Source organism: Nelumbo nucifera, chromosome 1, assembly GCF_055504915.1.
Source record: "Nelumbo nucifera cultivar China Antique chromosome 1, China Antique-T2T, whole genome shotgun sequence".
NCBI classification, from domain to species: domain Eukaryota; kingdom Viridiplantae; phylum Streptophyta; class Magnoliopsida; order Proteales; family Nelumbonaceae; genus Nelumbo; species Nelumbo nucifera.
This window is the reverse complement of record NC_142649.1, coordinates 125,440,473-125,459,657: the sequence shown is the minus strand read 5'-3', so window position 1 is coordinate 125,459,657 and position 19,185 is coordinate 125,440,473. Positions and strand designations below refer to the sequence as shown.

Here is a 19,185-nt window from a genome sequence, read left to right as displayed (position 1 = left end):
CTCCCTCTTATAAGTCATTTCTTGCATCAATTGCTGATATTCCCATTCGTAGAACAGTACAGGAAGCCTTGACCATTCCTGAATGGAAAGATGCAATGAAGGTAGAAATGGATGCCATTCTGAGAAACAATACCTGGGAGCTAGTTGATCAACCCAAAGGGAAGAAACCAGTTGGATGTAGATGGTTGTTTACTGTGAAACATAATGCTGATGGTTCCATTGAAAGGTATAAGGTCCGATTAGTTGCAAAGGGATTTACTCAGACTTATGGTATAGATTACTTGGAGACTTTTGCACCAATAGCAAAAATGACCACCATCAGAGTGTTGTTATCTCTTGCAGCCAGTTACTCTTGGCCCTTGTTCCAAATGGATGTTAAAAATGCCTTCCTCAATGGGAACTTGCAAGAAGAAGTGTACATGCAGCTACCTCTTGGCTTTTATAGTACAGAGACAGGTAAGAGGGTCTGTCAGTTGAATAAAGCTTTGTATGGACTAAAACAGTCCCCTAGAGCTTGGTTTGATAGATTCAGACAAGCCCTTGAAAAGTTTGGCTATGTGCTGGCTCAATCAGATCACACTTTGTTTATTAAGAAAGTGGATACTTCGTTGACTCTACTTGTTGTATATGTGGATGACATTGTAGTAACAGGGAGTGATAACAACGAAATTGAGTCTCTTAAGAAACTTCTCCATCAAGAATTTGAGGTAAAGGACCTGAGAGAGCTACGATATTTCTTGGGTATTGAGGTAGTCGGTCCAAGATTAGTGCAGAAGGTGGAGAGCCTCTTGAAGATAAAGCTATGTTCCAAAGATTAGTTGGTAAATTACTTAATCTTTGTCTTACACGACTAGACATCAGCTATGCAGTCAGTGTTGTTAGTCAGTATATGCATTCTCCCAGAACTACCCACCTACTTGCTGTTGAGAGGATATTGGCATATTTAAAGAGGTGTCCAGGCAGAGGTGTACTATTTAAGGATAATAATCACATGAAGATAGAAGTTTACACAGATGCAGATTGGGCCGGTTGTGTTGATGATAGAAGGTCTACCTCTGGATATTGTGCCTTTGTAGGAGGTAACCTTGTTTCTTGGAGGAGTAAGAAACAAAATGTTGTTTCTCGTTCCAGTGCTGAAGCTGAATATCGGTCCATGGCAAATGGTGTGGCTGAAATACTATGGTTGAAATCACTGTTTGATGAATCGGGTATTACCTATGAGAAACCTCTAATGTTGTACTGTGATAATCGGGCTGATATTAATATAGCTCATAACCCAGTACAACATGACAGGACTAAGCACATTGAAGTCGATCGACATTTTATTAGGGAAAGGGTTGCATCTCAAGAAATTTGTCTTCCATATATCAGCTCCAACATGAACCTTGCTGATCTTCTCACCAAGGCAATTTCAAAGAAGAACTTAGAAGCAGATCTATGCAAGTTGGTAATGATAAACATTTATTCCCAACTTGAGGGGGAGTGTAGAAACCATTGACGTGGTCCTCACTTCTTTCTATTGTACTCGTATACAACTACTAGTTATTTAAGTGTCAGTCCACAATTAGTTGTTAGTCTTTTATTAGGACTTTTAGTCTTTTAGTCTTTTATTAGGACTTTAATTGTTGTCTTTTATTAGGATTTTAATTTTGCCATGTAAACAGTCTTATCCTTACTTCAGAATTAATATAAATAGAAAGAGGGGGGTGGCAGATTAAGCATCATCTTCTTTTCTGAAATCCTTCCTTCGAAATCTTCTTCTCTTCTTTTCTCTTCCTCCTCTCATTCTCTCCTCTCATCCTCTTAATTTCCTATTGATTATACACTACAGCTTGGGCTGTCAGTAGTCTCATACGACTACTTTTTGAACTTAGTGAAAATTGCACATCTAATATCACTAGGTGAAGGCAATGTTAGAAATGTAAATTCTGGTGGAAATGTTGGTCATCCAAATATAGAAATCATGTTGGCAATGTTAGAAATATCTTATGGAAATATTATAATTATAGACATGTTAGTAACATTGTGAAATATGTTGGTTCCAATAAAATTTCATGTCATTACCCATGGAAATGGAAATATGTCGTGGAAATATTAGGACATTTATAGATATTTTAAACCATGGTAGGGACATGGTGTATGGGTCTGATATGGATTGTGGAGTGAAATGATGGTTAATCCAAAGGGTTCCTCATGTGATGGATTGGTTACATTGGCTATGTAGTTGCTCCTAGGGCTGTTCACGGGTCGGGTTGGGTCGGTTTATTGAGATTTTTCCAACCAAACCGACCTGGTCGGGTTACCTGAAATTGAAACCGAAACCGACTTTGTGTTAAACAAAACCGACCTGGTCGGTTTGAGTCGGGTTGGGTCGGTTTGGGTCGGTTTCATCTCTAAGTTCAACCATTATAATAAATTGAAATTTCAAATTTTTTATTCTTGAGAGTCAAATTGTATTAGAGATTGTGCTTGAGTTGAGGGGCTAAGGGGGGCGGACCATGTTAGAGTAGAAGTTATCAAGAAAATAGAAAGTCAAACTGTATTAAAGAAAGAAGACTGAAATTTGTATATTTCAAGAAACCTTCTAATCTAAGTAAAAAATGACACCTAATTCTAATTGTAATTGGTTGCCTATTTGGTGTAAAAGACCATAAAAACTAGGATCCTTTGATTCTTTTCTTTAAACTTTTCCAAAAAAAATCCTTGTCTAGTTGTCTTACAATACTTGCCATTAATGTCATTCCTAACTAGAAGACTAGAAATTAAGTTAGGTTGTAACTAGGATAGAGACAACTTAGTTAAGTAGGAACTAAGTAGGTTGTAACTACTAACTAGGAACTAACTACTAAGTCGGTTTATGATTTTTTACAACCCGAAACCAACCGGTGCTGAAGAAAACCCGGTCAACTCGGGTTGGGTCGGTCCGGGTTGGGTCTTCTTATGAACAACCCTAGTTGCTCCATGTTGAAGATATAAGTGGTGTCTTCTAATCAACCTAATTGACTTGTTTAGGCTATCTTCCTTTATATTAATACATTTTTAAATTATTATGTTAACTAAGGAATTTTATGTGCTTAATATTAATGACTAGACCTGTTCATGGGCCGGACCGGGCTTTGCATATGTAAAAATAGAATACACTCATGCTCGAGCCCGAGCCCGGCCCAACTATCAAGCCTAGGTCTTGAGCCCGAGACCGACCCTCATATAAAGTCCGGAGCCCAGCCAGGAATTTGAAAATAGGATTTTTTTCTTTTTTATTCAATAAAAAAGTGTTTTATTTATATTAAAAACCTTCAAAACTCAAAAATAATAAACATCTCACTATTACTTGGAAAAAAAGAGAAGAACAAAGAAAAAATATTGTATATATATTTTTTATTAAATAAAATATATTTTTATTATTTAATATATAGTATCAAGTCGGGCTCGGGCTTGGGCTTGGGCCCAGCCCGAAGAGAAGTCGGGCCCGATGCTTTAGGCCCGAGCCCAAGCCTGCGGGCCTAAAATTATGACCAAGCCCAACCTATAACGGGCTGGGCCAGGCCAGGCCGTTGCGCTACTCGGCCCATGAACAGGTCTATTAATGACCTACATTAGTATATCACCTTGGTGTTACCTAGGCAAACTTTAGCAAAGTTTCTTTTTCCTTTCTTGTCTCTCATGTTGGCTAATGTTTGTTTACTTCTTTTAACAAATCTTTTATTTGTGATTATCTTCAAAACTAGAATTGCATTTTTGGCATCCCATTGTTGGTAACTTTAGTGACATTATGCAGTTGATGAGGCCACATTTGGAGGAGATTAAACAACAAATAGATATGGTATGGACACTTAATATTTTATTGTTTTCTTTGCATGATGGAAAAACTTTCTTTTTCTACTTTTACTAGGTAGGTAAGAATTTTTCGTCAGGTTTGTGAGAAGTAGCAAACTTCACCTTTTCTAAAATTTTATTTTTCCCTTCTTGTCCCTCTCTTTTGTTTTTGTTTGGACTGGACAAGTTAAAAGGTTTGATCTGGAATGGGGCAGGGATTTTTGCCTTCTTTTTTGTTTGAGAAGCAAAGTTTTGAACATATGTTACTAAATGTACTTTTTAAGCTTCCTTTTGTTTTTTTGCCTACCAAAAGCAGAAAAACTATTAAAGGTTTCTTCTAAAATTTTATCCAAATGCACCCCAAGTTACACAGTTTATTAATTTGAGCATTGACCCCTCTTATGGTTATAAGGAGATGTACCATTTAATGGGTCCTATCTAGCAAATTCTAGTTGGTCATTTGTCTTGACTATCTAACCTTTTTACATTATTTTAGTTGATGAATAAAAATATATGAAAGAAGTTTTAGTAATTAGGCATGTAGAAAAGTGAGCATGGTAATCTAATTATATATAGTTATATAACACAGGAAGCTTCCAGCTGGGGCCCGTGAAATGGTGGATCATAACACCTTACATAATGTTCATGTGTACATTCATTGTTAAACTATCCAAGGTTGATCCAGTGGCTAGTTTGGACTTCATGTGTAAATACAGTAGAATACTAATAAACTTTGAGAACACAGCTTGATATGTTTATCTACTTCAGGCAATGGATCCTAAGGCTGTGACTGAGGGTCAGAAACGAATGAAGGCACTGTTCAAGGAGTAAGTAACTTATCAATGTTCCTTATTGAAAGAATCTGGGTAACATAGTTTTGTCAATTTTTCATATCTGTCTCTGGATATTCTGATTCGGCTTTTCATAGTTATTAACTCTGAATGTCGAGTGATTAATTTTAGTTTTAACTTTTAATGAATTATTCAGTATACATATGCAGATACAAATGCACGTGTATACAAGGACATATAAAATTTTGTTAGGTTTGGTCTTTGTTTGGCAATCCTATAAAATTTTGGGAATTGGTTTGGGTGGGTAACCTCTCTTTGAAAGATAAATTCCCTTATGTTTTATGCCCTATCAAGATATAAAAATAAACATGTGTTTTCTTTCATGGTTTCTTCAAATTCAAGAATTGTTTTTGATTGGAATTTGAGATTGAGAAGGAGTGTGGGGGATTTAGAACTGAATGCTATTATTGACTTGCTTCATATCCTCGATGGGTTCTATTTGGATTCCTCGAAACCTAATAGTCGTATTTGGACCCTTTCTTCATCTAGTGTCTATTCCTGTGATTCTTTTTTTAAGACTCTTGCTCAACCTTTTGATTTATTGGGGCTACCTATTCTTGTGAAGGAGGTTTGGGGCAATCCCATCCCTCCAAGAGTTGGAGGTTTTTGTTGGGAAGTCTTTCTGGAAAGAATCAATACCTGTGATTTACTCCAAAGGAAAAGAACTAATTGGTGTTTATCCCCTCACTAGTGTGTTATGTGTAAGGCCAATGGAGAAATTTGCTTTTGCTTATTAATCTCTTGCCCCTTTGTAACTTTTATTTGAGAATGGTTTTTCTCTTTGTTTGGGTGTAGGCGGTCTCCTCCGACTAATGTGCAAAGCTTGTTTGCTTCTACTTCTTGATGTGGCCAAAGAAAAGGGGATGAGTGTTATGGAGATGTGTGAGGACTGCAGTGAAGTGGACCATTTGAGAAGGAATGCAAGACTGTTTTCAGGGATGGAAAGAACTAGAGAGGCTGTCATTGAAACAATCATGGTGAGAGTGATACATTGGGTTAAGTCTATGGAGTTGTTTGTTGCTTTCTCATCAGGTGATATTATGAAAAATATGTGGCCAGTTTTGTTTGTCATAAGTGAAGGGATGAGAGATCCATCATATGGATGGCCGAACCCTACAGGTAGGTTGTGCGAAATTTCAAAAATTTCTTCTCCCCTCATCTGGGAATCACATTCCCTGTTTTAGAAAATCTGCATTTTCAAGGATCAATCTTGAACCATAAACCGAACCAGATCTGAAACCAGAAGCAAGAGAGGGATATACCTGATACGGAGAAACAATATCTCCCAATGAAGGTGTTCACGCCCAAAGAAAGACTCCAAAGACTACTCCCACTAAAGATGACAGTGAATGTTGGAGAAGAATCAGCAGTGTTCGTCCAACGAACCGAACCCTTCACAAGAATTCGTTGGAGGTTGTGAGCACAACTTCAGATCAGACTTTCTCCAAAGGCTGATATCAAGATTCAATCTTGATCGTTTTTGCTTGAAAGAGGAGATCGAACTGGCAGTTATGGCGGCGACAGGAAGGAGGCGGCAAGGAGAAAATAGTGCAGTCTCACTGGATGCTATGTTCTCTCTTCTGTAACTCTTGCTCTGAGATTGAGGATGTGGTCTAGAGGCTGCCACCCCCTCCTTTTATAATTTTAAAGGGATCAGCTCCTAATCCCATTAGGAGTTGCTAATCCAAATCATATTTGGATCTAAATTCCCTTTAAGTGATAAGAGTAGACCCTTATCTTATCTGCAGATCAGATCAGCTCTCTCCTAATCTTATTAGGAGGTTTCCAGATCTAAATCTCATTTAGATCTAGACTCTCTGAGTGGATAGGGTTAAGACCCTATTCTATTTGCTAATCTAATCTCAGATCTGCCCCTTAATTTAACTGATCAAATCAGCCCAGTTCGAAATAGGCTTTAGGCCCATGAAGTCTTAGTGCTCAGTATGCTTCCAAACTACTGCCCAGTTGGGATTCTTTGTATGGCGTGGGACCCAAACATTGATCTACACATCAGCCACATGGGTTCAGCACAGCCTTTGTTACAAGGCCTGGCCAAATACACTGTTATGGACAGTGCACCCCCTGAGCCCATCACATGGGCTCCTAATGGGCCCAACACTTACACTAAGTGGTCCCTGAGCCAAGCCACCTTATAAAAACCCAGGGACTATGGGCAGATGTAAGATTAGCCCATCAGGTATTACCCTCAATGGTCTTACACTTAACCTCTCAGCCCATAATGATCAAACACTGCCTGACAAGAGAGGACCTCTCCCTCGGCTGCAAGGAACAGTGTTGCACTCTTTGCTCACATGGATCCCGGGAATTAAAACATTTTGCAAACATTTTGAAACCATAACATATATGTATATTTGTATATAAATATATTTTGCAAAACAAATTTCAACGGTTGAAATCAACTGTCGGCAGTTTGGTTTCCATCAGAGAGAGTGCATCCCCGATCATTACCTTTGTCTGACAAAGGGGCTAATCCTGTCACTATGATCACCCACTCAGATGAATTCTCAGACTGTCCCAACATACCCAGGTTTTGTCCCCCTCTAAGGATCTCACTGATTGGCATATCAAAGACAGCCCAATCCGACACCTAGTGCAGTATCATAATCGAGTCTAGGGGTCTGGTGTAATTTTCTAGTTTTGCCCATCAATCTCCAAGGTCCAGGGCAATACTGGAAATCTGGTCCGATTCAGGGTTTCAAGTAAACCTACATTGCATGTGCCTCGGGTCTCACCTTGGCGGCTGAGACAGGCCACCCCAACATTTGGCAGCACACCAGTGTCAGCCTTGGCAGGATAAATCTCCCCAGACTTATCCAACGGCTGTGAACATTCTAAACTAACACGAGTCTCATAAGTGTCCAGTTTAAGGGTATTACACAGAAACACACAACAAGAACATGAATCAAATATGTACTTTATTCATTTACAATAAATGTCATAATGTACATCAATCTGATTGGAGCTAAGGGCATACAACTGTCTAACAATAAGTCCAATACAAGCCCTATTTGGTCTCCACCAATGACTAACTACATTAAGCTAAAATTTGATGGAGTAGTGCAAGTAACCTAGGTCCCTCTAGTATTGGAGGGTTGTTTAGAGATAGTGAACGTAGAATTGTTGGCCTATTTTCAGGCCCAGTTGGAGTAGGTAATTCATTAAGGGCTGAGGTTATGGTTGTCATGGAGGGACTGCAAAATGTAGAGGACATGAGTGTAAGAAAATTGATTATAGAAGGTGACTCAAAGCTGATAGTGGAGTGGTTGCAAAAGGAAGAAAAAATATTTTGGGTTTTTAATAATGGAAAGGAGAGATTCAAGTGGCTGATACAAAATATGGATGTGAAATTCAGTTGGGTTAAAAGAATTGCAAATGGGTTTGCTGATGTATTAGCAAAACAAGGGGTGGGAAGGAATCAACTGTTTGGCCTCAATTGTAATAGCAAAATTCTTCTGTGGAGAGTTAAGAAAGTTTATCTCTCCTAATCTTGTAATTATCTTTTTTAATTCTAATGTAATTCGGTTATTGATAAAAAAACTGAGGATACTCTATAGCTGATGGGCTAGCTAAACAGGGGATAGAAAGGGATGTAATGTTCTGGGCTAAGTTGTAACTAATTTGCTTCTTTTTTCCTTTCTTTCTTTGAGGACTTAAGTTGTCTTTGGAAGATAAGAGTGTTTGTCTTCCTTGACATAACTATTCCTATCATATTTTAATAAAATTACTGAAGTTGTTGATGACCAAAAAATAAATAAAAAAACTGAGGATGATGTCGCCATAGAATGTACAAAATGAAAAGACGACAAGAGTAATTTATGAAACTAAGAAAAAAAATTGGATACTCAATAAATGTCTTTAAATGTTTAAGGCGGCTTTGTACATATTTCTACGTAATAGTTAATACTTCACCAAGTCGACTAATGCAAGATTGGATATTGACGTGATCCAGTTTTCGGCCTGACTGACTTTCTGAAAAGTCCAACTCCCAAGTCCAGTCTAGGTCTCACAATATTGGTATTAATATATTCACCATGATCATTTAAGCCTTGTCCCAACTATATGGGATTCACTACATGAATCTTGTTTCACCTTTCCATTCTGTTAAGTGCCACATTCATTGTTCAATTATGAGTGCTTAAATAATTCCTTACCATTTTAATCCATCGTTTCAGTCTCCTCTAGCTCTTCTAGCCACTTCAACTTGTAATAGATCACTTCTTCTTACGAGTTCTGCTGATGGTCTTTTATGCATGTGAGCAAGCCATCTTAGTATACTTTCTGATTTTATGACCTATTGGAGCTACTCTTAGGTTCCTCTGAATGACTTCATTTCTGACCATGTCTTTTCTATTTTTCCACTCATCCTCTTTGTGTTTGCATTTCTGCCACATTTATAAATGCATGCTCTCTGAATTTGGCAGCTGATGATAATAGATGCATACTCCTTAATATACCATATTGGCATATCTGTTATATAAGATATCCTGCCTTCCTCTTTTGTATGTCATAAAGTATGTATCTCTTTTTCCTCACTGTGTGCTGTGTGCTTTATTTTCCTGCCCATGTTTATTCTTTTTGTTTACTTTGGTTGCTGCAGGTATGGAGTCTCTCCATTTACTCCATTCAAGGGACTTTTTATCCAAGGTCCCATTTTCATCAGCTTTTTCACGGCTGTAAGATCTTTAAGTCTCAGTTCCATATTATGAAGCACAATTGTTCATTTCAACTCCAATTATGTTTTTTGTTTTTGTAGTTATTTCAAATATTCTCAGGAAAGTCAAAGTCATTTTATTTTTTATTTTTGTAGATTTCAAACATGGCAGAGAAGGTTCCATCTTTCAAAGGTGGTGGAGCTTTTTGGTTTACCGATCTCACTACTCCAGATAGTTTATACATCTTTCCAATTCTAACATCTTTGATCTTTCTGATAACTGTGGAGGTGGGCACTCTTTTGTCATACCAACTATTCCAACTATTGCTGAATCTTTGCCTAGAAGGATCCTGGCATGGTTTTGATAAACCTTGTGAAGTCTATCTTTTTTATTTCTCCTTGAACTTAATTCTGAAATCAGATTGAAGTATTCTACAGAATGTATCATTTATTCCTTCCATTTCTGTGGTCTGACTAATTTGCTACTTAATGCGGTAATACATCGTTTTTATTTTTTTTACTTTATTCTTTTTGATCAGCAAGAAATTTTTATTAATAACAGAGAAATTCAGTTACAATAGATAAAGATTTCCGAGACACATTAATCTAAACTGCAATATCCAGCAATCAGTTACAATTCTGCCCAATACAATGAAGATCTATTTGCCCCTTGTTTTGCTAGGGTATCTGCCATTCCATTTGCATCCCGTTTGACCCAACCAAACTGAGAGTTGATCCTCCTGGCGAGTATGTCAATTTCTCTGAAGATAAATTTGAGCTTCCAAGGTACTGATGTGATGTTTTTAGCCCAAGAAATGACCAATAGTGAGTCTCCTTCTATTCTAAGTCTGTTGTTCCAATCTGCTCAGCCATCTTTAGACCTTGAAGTAGGGCTAGAGATTCAGCCTGAATTGAGTCACCAAAACCTATTGGTCCTGAGTAGAGTGCCACCACCACACCCAAATGATTTCTAAACACACCCCCTATGCCTGCCCTTCCTGGGTTGCCAAGAGAACTCCCATCAAAGTTTAGTTTTAGTTTGTTCAGTGCCGGTGGCTTCAATTCCATACTTACAAATACTTTGGGTGCATTTGTTTGTGCTACTTCAGCCCAATTTCTTAGAATCTCATTCGTGAAGTAGTTTTCGAATATCTCCATGGTCTTCACCCAATGTGCAGTTTTGATTTTTATGGCTTCAATAGCTTCCTCCTTTGTTTTACTTTTTCCAAAGAAAATTCTTAGGTTTCTTTCCTCCCATATAGTCCATACTGTAGCTGCTCTTGCTGCCTTCCTTAAGCACTTTCCTCTTTTCTTCTGTTGACTCAGGAGAGAGGGGCTGAAAAGACTTACCACAACCTGTGGGGGAACCCATCTGCATCCAAAGAGAGAACAAACAACATTCCAAATACCAGAAGCAAAAGAGCAGGATAAAAGTAAGTGGGTTAGGGTTTCACCACAACCTATACAAAGGACACACACATGAGGAGAGAGGCAATTGTTTGGCCTCCTTTTCTGTAGCACATCACAAGTGTTTACCTTCCCTAGGAACACTTCTCTGCAGAAACCTTGTATTTATGGAGGGATCGGTTTAGACCAGATTTCTCTCACTGGGAAGTTCACCCATAAGATCAATGTGAGTAAGCAAGCCAAAGAAAGATGCACAGGAAAATAAACCATCAGAAGTTGGGGACCAAACTCTACAATCAGCTATAGATTGGTATAAGTAAACCCTCTTAAGTGTTTAGATCAAAAGCACTAGAGACTCACATTCATTTTCCCTCAACCCTCTTCTGAATCCAAAATCCCAAGAGATACCCAGATCTGAAAGCAAAGTAAACCTAGCAACAGGTTTGTTTTTATGGTTTGATAGGGAGTAGAGGTCTGGGAATTTGACCATAAGAGGCACATCCCCAACCCAAAGGTCTTCCCAGAATAAGACTTTATTGCCACAACCAACATCAAACCTGATAAATCGAAGAAAGGTTGGATATACCTCAAAGATTTCCTTCCAAGGAGAATTTGGAGCTGCATTGGGGGCTAGTTTTGCATCCCAGCCGTTATTTGCTTCACCATGAATGCTTTTAATGACCCTATGCCACAACCTATCTTCTTCACAAGGGAATCTCCACAGCCATTTCCCTAGAAGGGCCTTGTTTTTCTTTAATAAGTTCCCTATACCTAATCCACTCCTTAGGGTAACAAACTTGCTCCCACTTCACTAAATGGTCTTTCTTTTCATCGCCTGGTTCCCACAAAAAATCCCTCATAATCTTCTCTAACTTCCTAGCTATTTTCACTGGGATCTTAGTTTCCAAGGACTATTTATGTCCTTGCTTCTAGGTGAGTATAATATAAAAAAGAAAAGAACAATTCGTTCTAAATGTCTAAATATTTTTAAGATCTTTCTCAGTGATTTAAAAGGCATGCCTAGGTGCACAAGCGAGGTGCATTTTAGGGTAGGCGCCTTGCCCAGGTTCTAGGTGCAGGCCATTGAAAAGGCGCATGCTTGGTGTGCCTAGGCGTGCGCCTGGTGCGCCTTGCGCCTTAGCCCAGGCATACGCCTTTCAAAAATTTGTCACTTTTTCATATTTTGAGGCTGGCGGATGGGTCGGGGACTTTGCCCCAAACCCCCATGCCATGCCCCTCGAGGTAAGTCCATGTTAGGGTCTTAAATTCTTAGTTCTCACACAAAAAATAATGATTTTATAACTTTAATTGCTTTTTAAGAAGATATTTTATTAGGATGAATGAATCAACAACATTAGCAAATTGAGGGGGGGGGGGTTCTTGGAGCTTTGGTGAGTGAGAAAAGCGAGTGAAAGGCGTGAAATTTTCAAAAGGCGCATGCTTGGGTCAAGGTGCAAGGCACATCAAGTGCATGCCTAGGACCTAGGCAAGGCACATACCCTAAAATGTGCCTCACCTGTGCACCTAGGCGCGCCTTTTAAATCACTAGCCTTATCGCAACTATATGGGGTTGGCTACATAAATCCTATTTCACAATTTGTTTAGTGCCTTATCCATTGTTAAATTATGAGTGCTTATATCATTACTTACTACTTCAGCCCATGTCCCTTTTGGTCTGCCCCTAGCCCTTCTAGCCCATTCAATTTGCAATAAATCACTTTTTCTTATGGGTTCTGTAGATGGTCTTCTATGCACATGAGTCATCTTAGTTTGCCCTCACTCATTTTTATCACCTATTGGAGCTACTCCTAGGTTCCTTCAAATGACTTCATTTCTGACCCTATCCTTTCTAGTACATGAATTTCTGCCACAGATTTTCGAACATATATTTTCTTGACCATCCAAAACTCTGCTCCATGCAGCATTTGCTGACCTTATCACTGTTTTATAGAATCTATAAGACAGGGTGCCTATGTATAAAATAAATAGTTAAACATACATAGAACATATACTGCATGTGTCCAAGAAATTTATTAATAAAGAAGAAATAAGAATAGTACAACAATTCAAACACTCCAAAGAAATATTTTTTGATTGGTTACTGTTCACTTTATTAATTGGTCATAAAGAATATGAAATATGAATAATGAAAGGTATATCAAGCATCCAAAGCTCTAACATAGCCACTGCTATGTTTGCCACTGCTATTTAGTATTAGAACTCATGGGATCAAGAGGTTTTTTTTTTTGGTGGTAACTCTTAGGCTCAAGAGTTCCTAGTGGTAACCCCCCAATTGGGAGTCTCCTTCCACCAATGTATCCCTATACTTTAATAATCTACTCTCCAAGAAACTTAGAACATTAGAGCTGATAAAAAAAAAAAAAAAAGAAACTTAGTTTTGTTTTGTGGTGGTAACTCTTAGGTTCAAGAGTTCCTAGTGGTAACCCCCCAATTGGGAGTCTCCTTCCACCAATATACTTTAATAATCTACTCTCCAAGAAACTTAGAACATTAGAGCTGATAAAAAAAAAGAAACTTAGAACATTAGAGAGAGGAAAAGTGGAAAAGATTAGAAAGGACTGAGTTTGAGGAGTGAGTTGGATGCAAGTAGGACTGAAGGTAAGAAATAGTCTAAGGACTAACAATAAAAAAATAAAGTAATCTAAGGACTTAAAATTTGATTGAAAACGTGGCTATTCATTCAGCAAAATGTCTGGGCAGGATTTTTGTATATGACTCCAAATAGTTGGGGTTATGGTTGAGTTTAATTGTATCTTGTTCTCACGTCACAGATCATTGGTGTTAATCTGCTTCACTTGGTTTTTATTGTGCTATTATAATTTTGTTTGACTGATTTTTTCTTGCTATGATTTTCTACCAGTATTCAGTAAAGAAAAATAGTAAGCATACATTTTTTTCCTTGTATACCTTACAAATCCATGTTACACCTCAATCACATATCTAGAATATTGTGTTGGACGCACCACTGGTGAAAATTGTTGAATCCATTTAAAATAACACAATGTCATGTTTTGTACGATGCATTTGTAAGACATACAAGAAAATAATATTGTATGCTTAGCATTACTCTTCAGTTAACTGGTTTCTATCACTTTTTATAGTGCAATATGCAAGAGGGTATGGAAGGAAATTCTGTTGCTGGCACCATGAAGAATGTGTCCAGGGTCCTTGCTGTTCTTACTATTCCTTTCACAATGAGCTTCCCTAAGGTATGCTACCATGATGTGGAAAAGGGCATTATATTTTGCATCAGCTATTTATGCTTCAGTTCCATTGGTTGGACTCTATTTTGTTGATACTTTCAAGTTAATTAGAGAGTTTTCACATTTTATGATTTTTTATGTTTTCAGTGGAGTCATTTGGGCACATACTACTTTTGACGTAGGGGCACACCATAATTACCAGAAGGCCACATTACCTTCAAAAGACGAAAACACTGCTATGTATTAATTTTTATTTTTGTAAACCAAGGATCAAAATTTTGCGACATATCAGCTGGTACATATCATATTGGTGGGTCACCGATATATGAAATTCTTAGAGTTTGGGGTTTGACCTATTTCAGGGGGTAGATGAGACTAATACTGACACCCCTCTGAACAAGTTTGGAAAAGAAACCAAAAAAAAAAAGTAAATGCCCTGTTGTAAAGTCCGATACACCCCATCTGGTGTATCGAACTGTGTGATATTTGGAACCTTGTAAACATGGTTTCCTTTTCTCTTTTCAGCAGTGTTAAAACCGACCGAGAAATAGAAGCACTTTTCTTTTTGGGTGGCAAGATAGCAATTCAATCATCCAAGTTAAACAGGAAACTTATGATGTCATCAATTAAATAAAAAATAAATAAAAACTGAAAATATAGAAAATTACAGAAAAATTGGGCATGTCTCGAATATTGCATATTCATCATATTAAGCAAAAATAAATATATATAATGATTGTTATTAATGATGGAAATGGCCAAAAATACAAGAAAATAATAAATGTGTAACCTGTGTTTCCATTGATGATTGACTGGATGATATGGTTCAGTGGATTATTGATTGAGTTGATGGATTTTGCATGTGACTGGCTCGGAAGTGAAACGGACCTGGAAATCTGGCCAGGTGCTGGGTTGATCACGAGTTAGAAACATTTCTTTTCAGTAAGGATATGCCTGGATTATCAAAAGTGGGGTGTGCCCAAATCAGTTCTCTTTCTCCACTTCATTTGCAAAATATATTAGTTATGTGAATATCCAATTTTTTTTCCTCTAAATTTTCTGATTGCAGGCAATATTTTGTTACTGGGTCACCTCCAACTTGTTTTCGCTCATGTATGGCCTAGGTGAGTCCATTTACCTTAGAACTTCTGGACCAGAAGTTCGGTATTTTATGTGCTGGCAACCCTTCCCCTTTTGGCTGTATGAAAATGCTAGAAGCTCAGCTTTTGGTTAGACACTTTTTTGCCTCCATGTGACACACATCCTCGCATGCACATAAAAGAACACTTAATGCTGTAAAATATCTGCGTCGGGTTGACAATCAGTCTTTGTTTTTGTTCTTCAGTACTTAAAAGACCCTCGGTTAAGGAGTTCTTGGGTCTTCCAAAACTACCTGCAGCACCTCCTTCTGCAACACAATCTTCCTTCTCACTATCGTCACTGTTTAAACAGTTTACACCAACCACATCAGAAGCTTCACTTCCTGTTGAGTCATCAAAGTTTGCTGATAGGAGGACATCTTCATCTTCAGTTATCAGCCAGAGGCTTAAGAGTGTAGAGAAAGAAGTGAAGAGAAGAAAGAAAAACAAGAAGAGATAAGGAAATAAGTTGACGGAATTGGTTGCTTCTGTTTAGTTGAATAACACTAGCTGAATCGATTCGGGATGCAGATAAGTCTCATGTTTGGAGAATGCATGAACTCAGGGAACTGGGGATATATTTGTATTTTTTATTACGTTGGGTTTATGAGAGTTGTAATTTCGAGATAGGGGATTAATTTTCTTTTTGGGTTTTTTTGATGTTTTGACTAAGAAACCCATGTTTTGAAGTTTGACTAACTTGGGGTTCTTAGCCAAATAACAAGCGTGCTTCTAGTGAGTGGGTAAAAAAGAAATTCAGTATGCGACAACCGTATTCTAGTATAGAGCAAGGTTCAGGCCGAATTATTGGTACTTTTTTTTTTAAGTTTTATTTATTTTTTTCTAAAATTGGTTGAGAGGGATCGGTTTAAGGCTTGGTTATCCTCTGAACCATGGTCTGACCTGATACGACCCCTGGAGGGGTGTATCGGGAAGCCATTGGCACGATACGTATTGGCTGAGATGATACATGTTGATACTTTAAACCTTGGTATAGAGGTAAGTTTTGGTGTTAATCACGAGTACAATAAGAATATCTGACTGAACTGTGAGTTTGTGATCATGGAAATTTAGGAAGTTACTCTAAAAATTCATTCATTTTGTAAGTACCTAAGTTTTTAAATTTAGTTCAGTGCATAGGTTTTTTAAATTGTTTGTCCAATTCCAAATTGAAATCCAAGCATTGAGATATTCCAAATTTCATCTCTTTGTAATTGGATCAAGGGGGTTGGTCAGGACCTCGAATCTCTGATTTTGAGGCATTTGGGGAATGCTCCTCATTCTCTCACTTTCTCATCCTATTGGGGCAAATCCATGCCAATATAATAGGGGTGTGTCAATGGACCATGTTTGCGTTGGATCTGTCTGAATCAAAATCAATTTCAACAGGTTGGTCCATTTGTAATGTATTTATATTAGACTGGCTTGGACTGAATCAATATTCGGTCCAAGTATCAATGCATCAGGTTTGCATTGGACCCAATCTAAACTAAAACCAATTTGAACAGTTTAGACAGTCCAAACATTGAATCAAGGTTCAAAGTATTGGAATCGCAAGGTGTATCAAAAAGGTAATTTTAAGAGATGTATTAAGATACGCTTTGGAAACGTATAGATGCGGATAAAAAATCAAGATATGTATGTATACGCTAGAAAATTCAAAAAATCTTTAAAAAATATGAACAATAATAAAAATGAGTTTTATGTGATTATAACTAATTTATTTAAACATAAAAAATCATTCTTTAATGATTTATATGAAGTATTGGAATATAATTAGTAACCATTGAAAAATAATACAGCTAAAATGTATGTGTATACATACTAATATTTATTAGTTAATATCTTTTGAAGTCATTTATTAGTTAATATTTATTATATATAGATTTAGATGATATTTATTATGTATACAAGTTAATGTATTCCTTAATTTTTAATAAATAAATTGAACTTGTATCCATCTTATTATTATATAAATATTAATAATCAAATTTGTATCATTTGTTGGGAAACATCCACCAAGGCAAGAAAGATTACTTTAAATATAAAAAAACATGTTTTAATAAGTAATTGAGGTTGTCATAATGGTTAAGCAATTAGTGGTGCAATCAAATGACTTAGGTTCAAAACTTTTTACCTTTGATTTGTGATTTTTAACAAGTTATTTGACTTAAATAACATTCAATGACATATTAAATGTTGTAATTAAAGGTAACTTAAATGAGCATTTAATTAAATTATATAAGCATTTAGTAACGTCTGACTTTAAGGATTAATTAAAATTGATATTAATGAGAGAAAATATATAAATTAAATTTAAATTTAAAAAGGAGAGAAATTAAATTCAACAGATACATAATGCATATCGTCCCATTTCGGGTATGTATCAACACGTTTCGGATTGTATCGGCCGATATATACCTGAAACGAACGGCCTTGTATCGGTTCGATACGGACAAAAAAATACGAAACCATTTAATTAGGCATGTTCTGTGTATCGAAACTTTTCCGAAACGATACGTATCGGCCCATATCAGTCGATACGTTACGAAATTTAAAACCTTGCATTGAATTGAACCAATCCAGAATGGTTCAAACTTTTTTTTTTTATTATTCTATAGTGCAAAGTATTTATTGGATTGGATTGGATTGGATATTGGACTTGTCCGTCTGTAATAGACTCATGCTGCATCAGATTGGATTGGACCAATGTCTGGTTCATTTGACAGCCTTGATCCATCTGTAATGGACATGCTGGACTGGATTGGATTGAACCAATATCCGGTCCATTTGACAGACTTGTATGCCATGTAAGAATTTACTTCACACCTCATCCTCATTCTCTCAAAAATCGCTCCAATGCCAATTTCAGGAAACTATCCGTTTGAGAATCACGCCTAAGCATCAAATAAAATGAGCATTACTATTTTTCGAGGAAAGGTGATTTACCAAATGCATTTTCTCAAGTGTATGGAATAATTGGGTCCATTTCGATTTGACTGATTTGATTAGTAGTTAATATCTATCTATTTGTAAAATTGATTAAATGTGGTATTTTTACAAAGTCACATTCAAGTCATGTGAACTGTGAAAGTAAAACAGTAAATTTAAAATAATGAATATCAAAAGTCATTTCCAGAATTCCAGTTCATTTTATTGACATATGGTGATTATGATAATTTTTTAGTTCAGTTATGTAATAAAATTCTATTTGACTCTTAAGGCTCAGTTTGAAAAGAGTACAAATATGAATAATACATAAAAATAATATAAAATACAAGATTTACATGTTTATGTTTGTATTTCTTTCAAACTGAATTAAGGCTCTATTTGAAAGGAGTACAAATACAAATATATACTGTGTAAATACATACAAAATAATATAAAGTACAAGGTTTTTATGCTCTACATATTTGTATTTGTACTCCTTCCAAACTGTGCCTAAGGCTGAGTTTGGAAAGAGTATAAATGCAAATATGTAGAGTGCAAAACCTTATATTTTGTATTATTTTGTATGTATTTATGATGTACATATTTGCATTTGTACTCCTTCCAAATTTGCATTGGTTTAAGTGCATGGCAGTAAATAGACTGGATCAAGGTTCAAAGTATCGACACGTATCAGTCCGTATTGGCCGATACATATTGTTCCGGGACCTCACCGATATGCCCCTATAGTGCGTGTATCGGGGGTCTGACCGGTTCAAGGGATGGAGGAGACCTAAACCGCCCCCCTGAACCGGTTTCAAAAAAAAAAAATAGTATCAATTCGCCTGATACACCCATAACCTTGGACTAGATGTAAATTCTAGCTTATAGACTAGATGTAAATTCTAGCTTGCGTTTTCTTCAGATTAGGAATTGTAGTGAGGCAGAACTCAGTTTCATGGGGAAAATTGTCATTCCCACTTCAGATTTGACTTTGTTTTAGTTATTTGTGAGAAGTAAAATGATGTGCTTTCCACACCCCCCCCCCTACCAACCAGCTGGTTGGAACCTTGCTACATGTTAGGGGATTCAGTTTCACTCAGAGCAAAACTTATTAGAGCAGCCTTTACTATCTTGTATTGAGAATA

General features: G+C 36.9%; 1 protein-coding gene across 4 annotated transcripts in view; it reads left to right on the top strand.

Moving 5' to 3' along the window:
- Window positions 1-15,958, top strand: part of LOC104609762 (mitochondrial inner membrane protein OXA1-like) — a 63,578-nt gene extending 47,620 nt beyond the window's left edge. For 2 of the 4 annotated variants that reach the window (XM_010276142.2, XM_088894168.1), the window contains 7 exons: window positions 3,779-3,823; window positions 4,585-4,643; window positions 9,286-9,361; window positions 9,496-9,627; window positions 13,869-13,976; window positions 15,040-15,094; window positions 15,316-15,958. In XM_010276142.2, the coding sequence (XP_010274444.1) occupies window positions 3,779-3,823; window positions 4,585-4,643; window positions 9,286-9,361; window positions 9,496-9,627; window positions 13,869-13,976; window positions 15,040-15,094; window positions 15,316-15,569 (729 nt within the window). In that variant the 3' untranslated portion in view covers window positions 15,570-15,958. The remainder of the gene's footprint in view (window positions 1-3,778; window positions 3,824-4,584; window positions 4,644-9,285; window positions 9,362-9,495; window positions 9,628-13,868; window positions 13,977-15,039; window positions 15,095-15,315) is intronic. The other 2 variants (XM_010276143.2, XM_010276144.3) reach the window with 2 other exon arrangements.
- The last annotated feature ends 3,227 nt before the right edge of the window (window positions 15,959-19,185 follow it).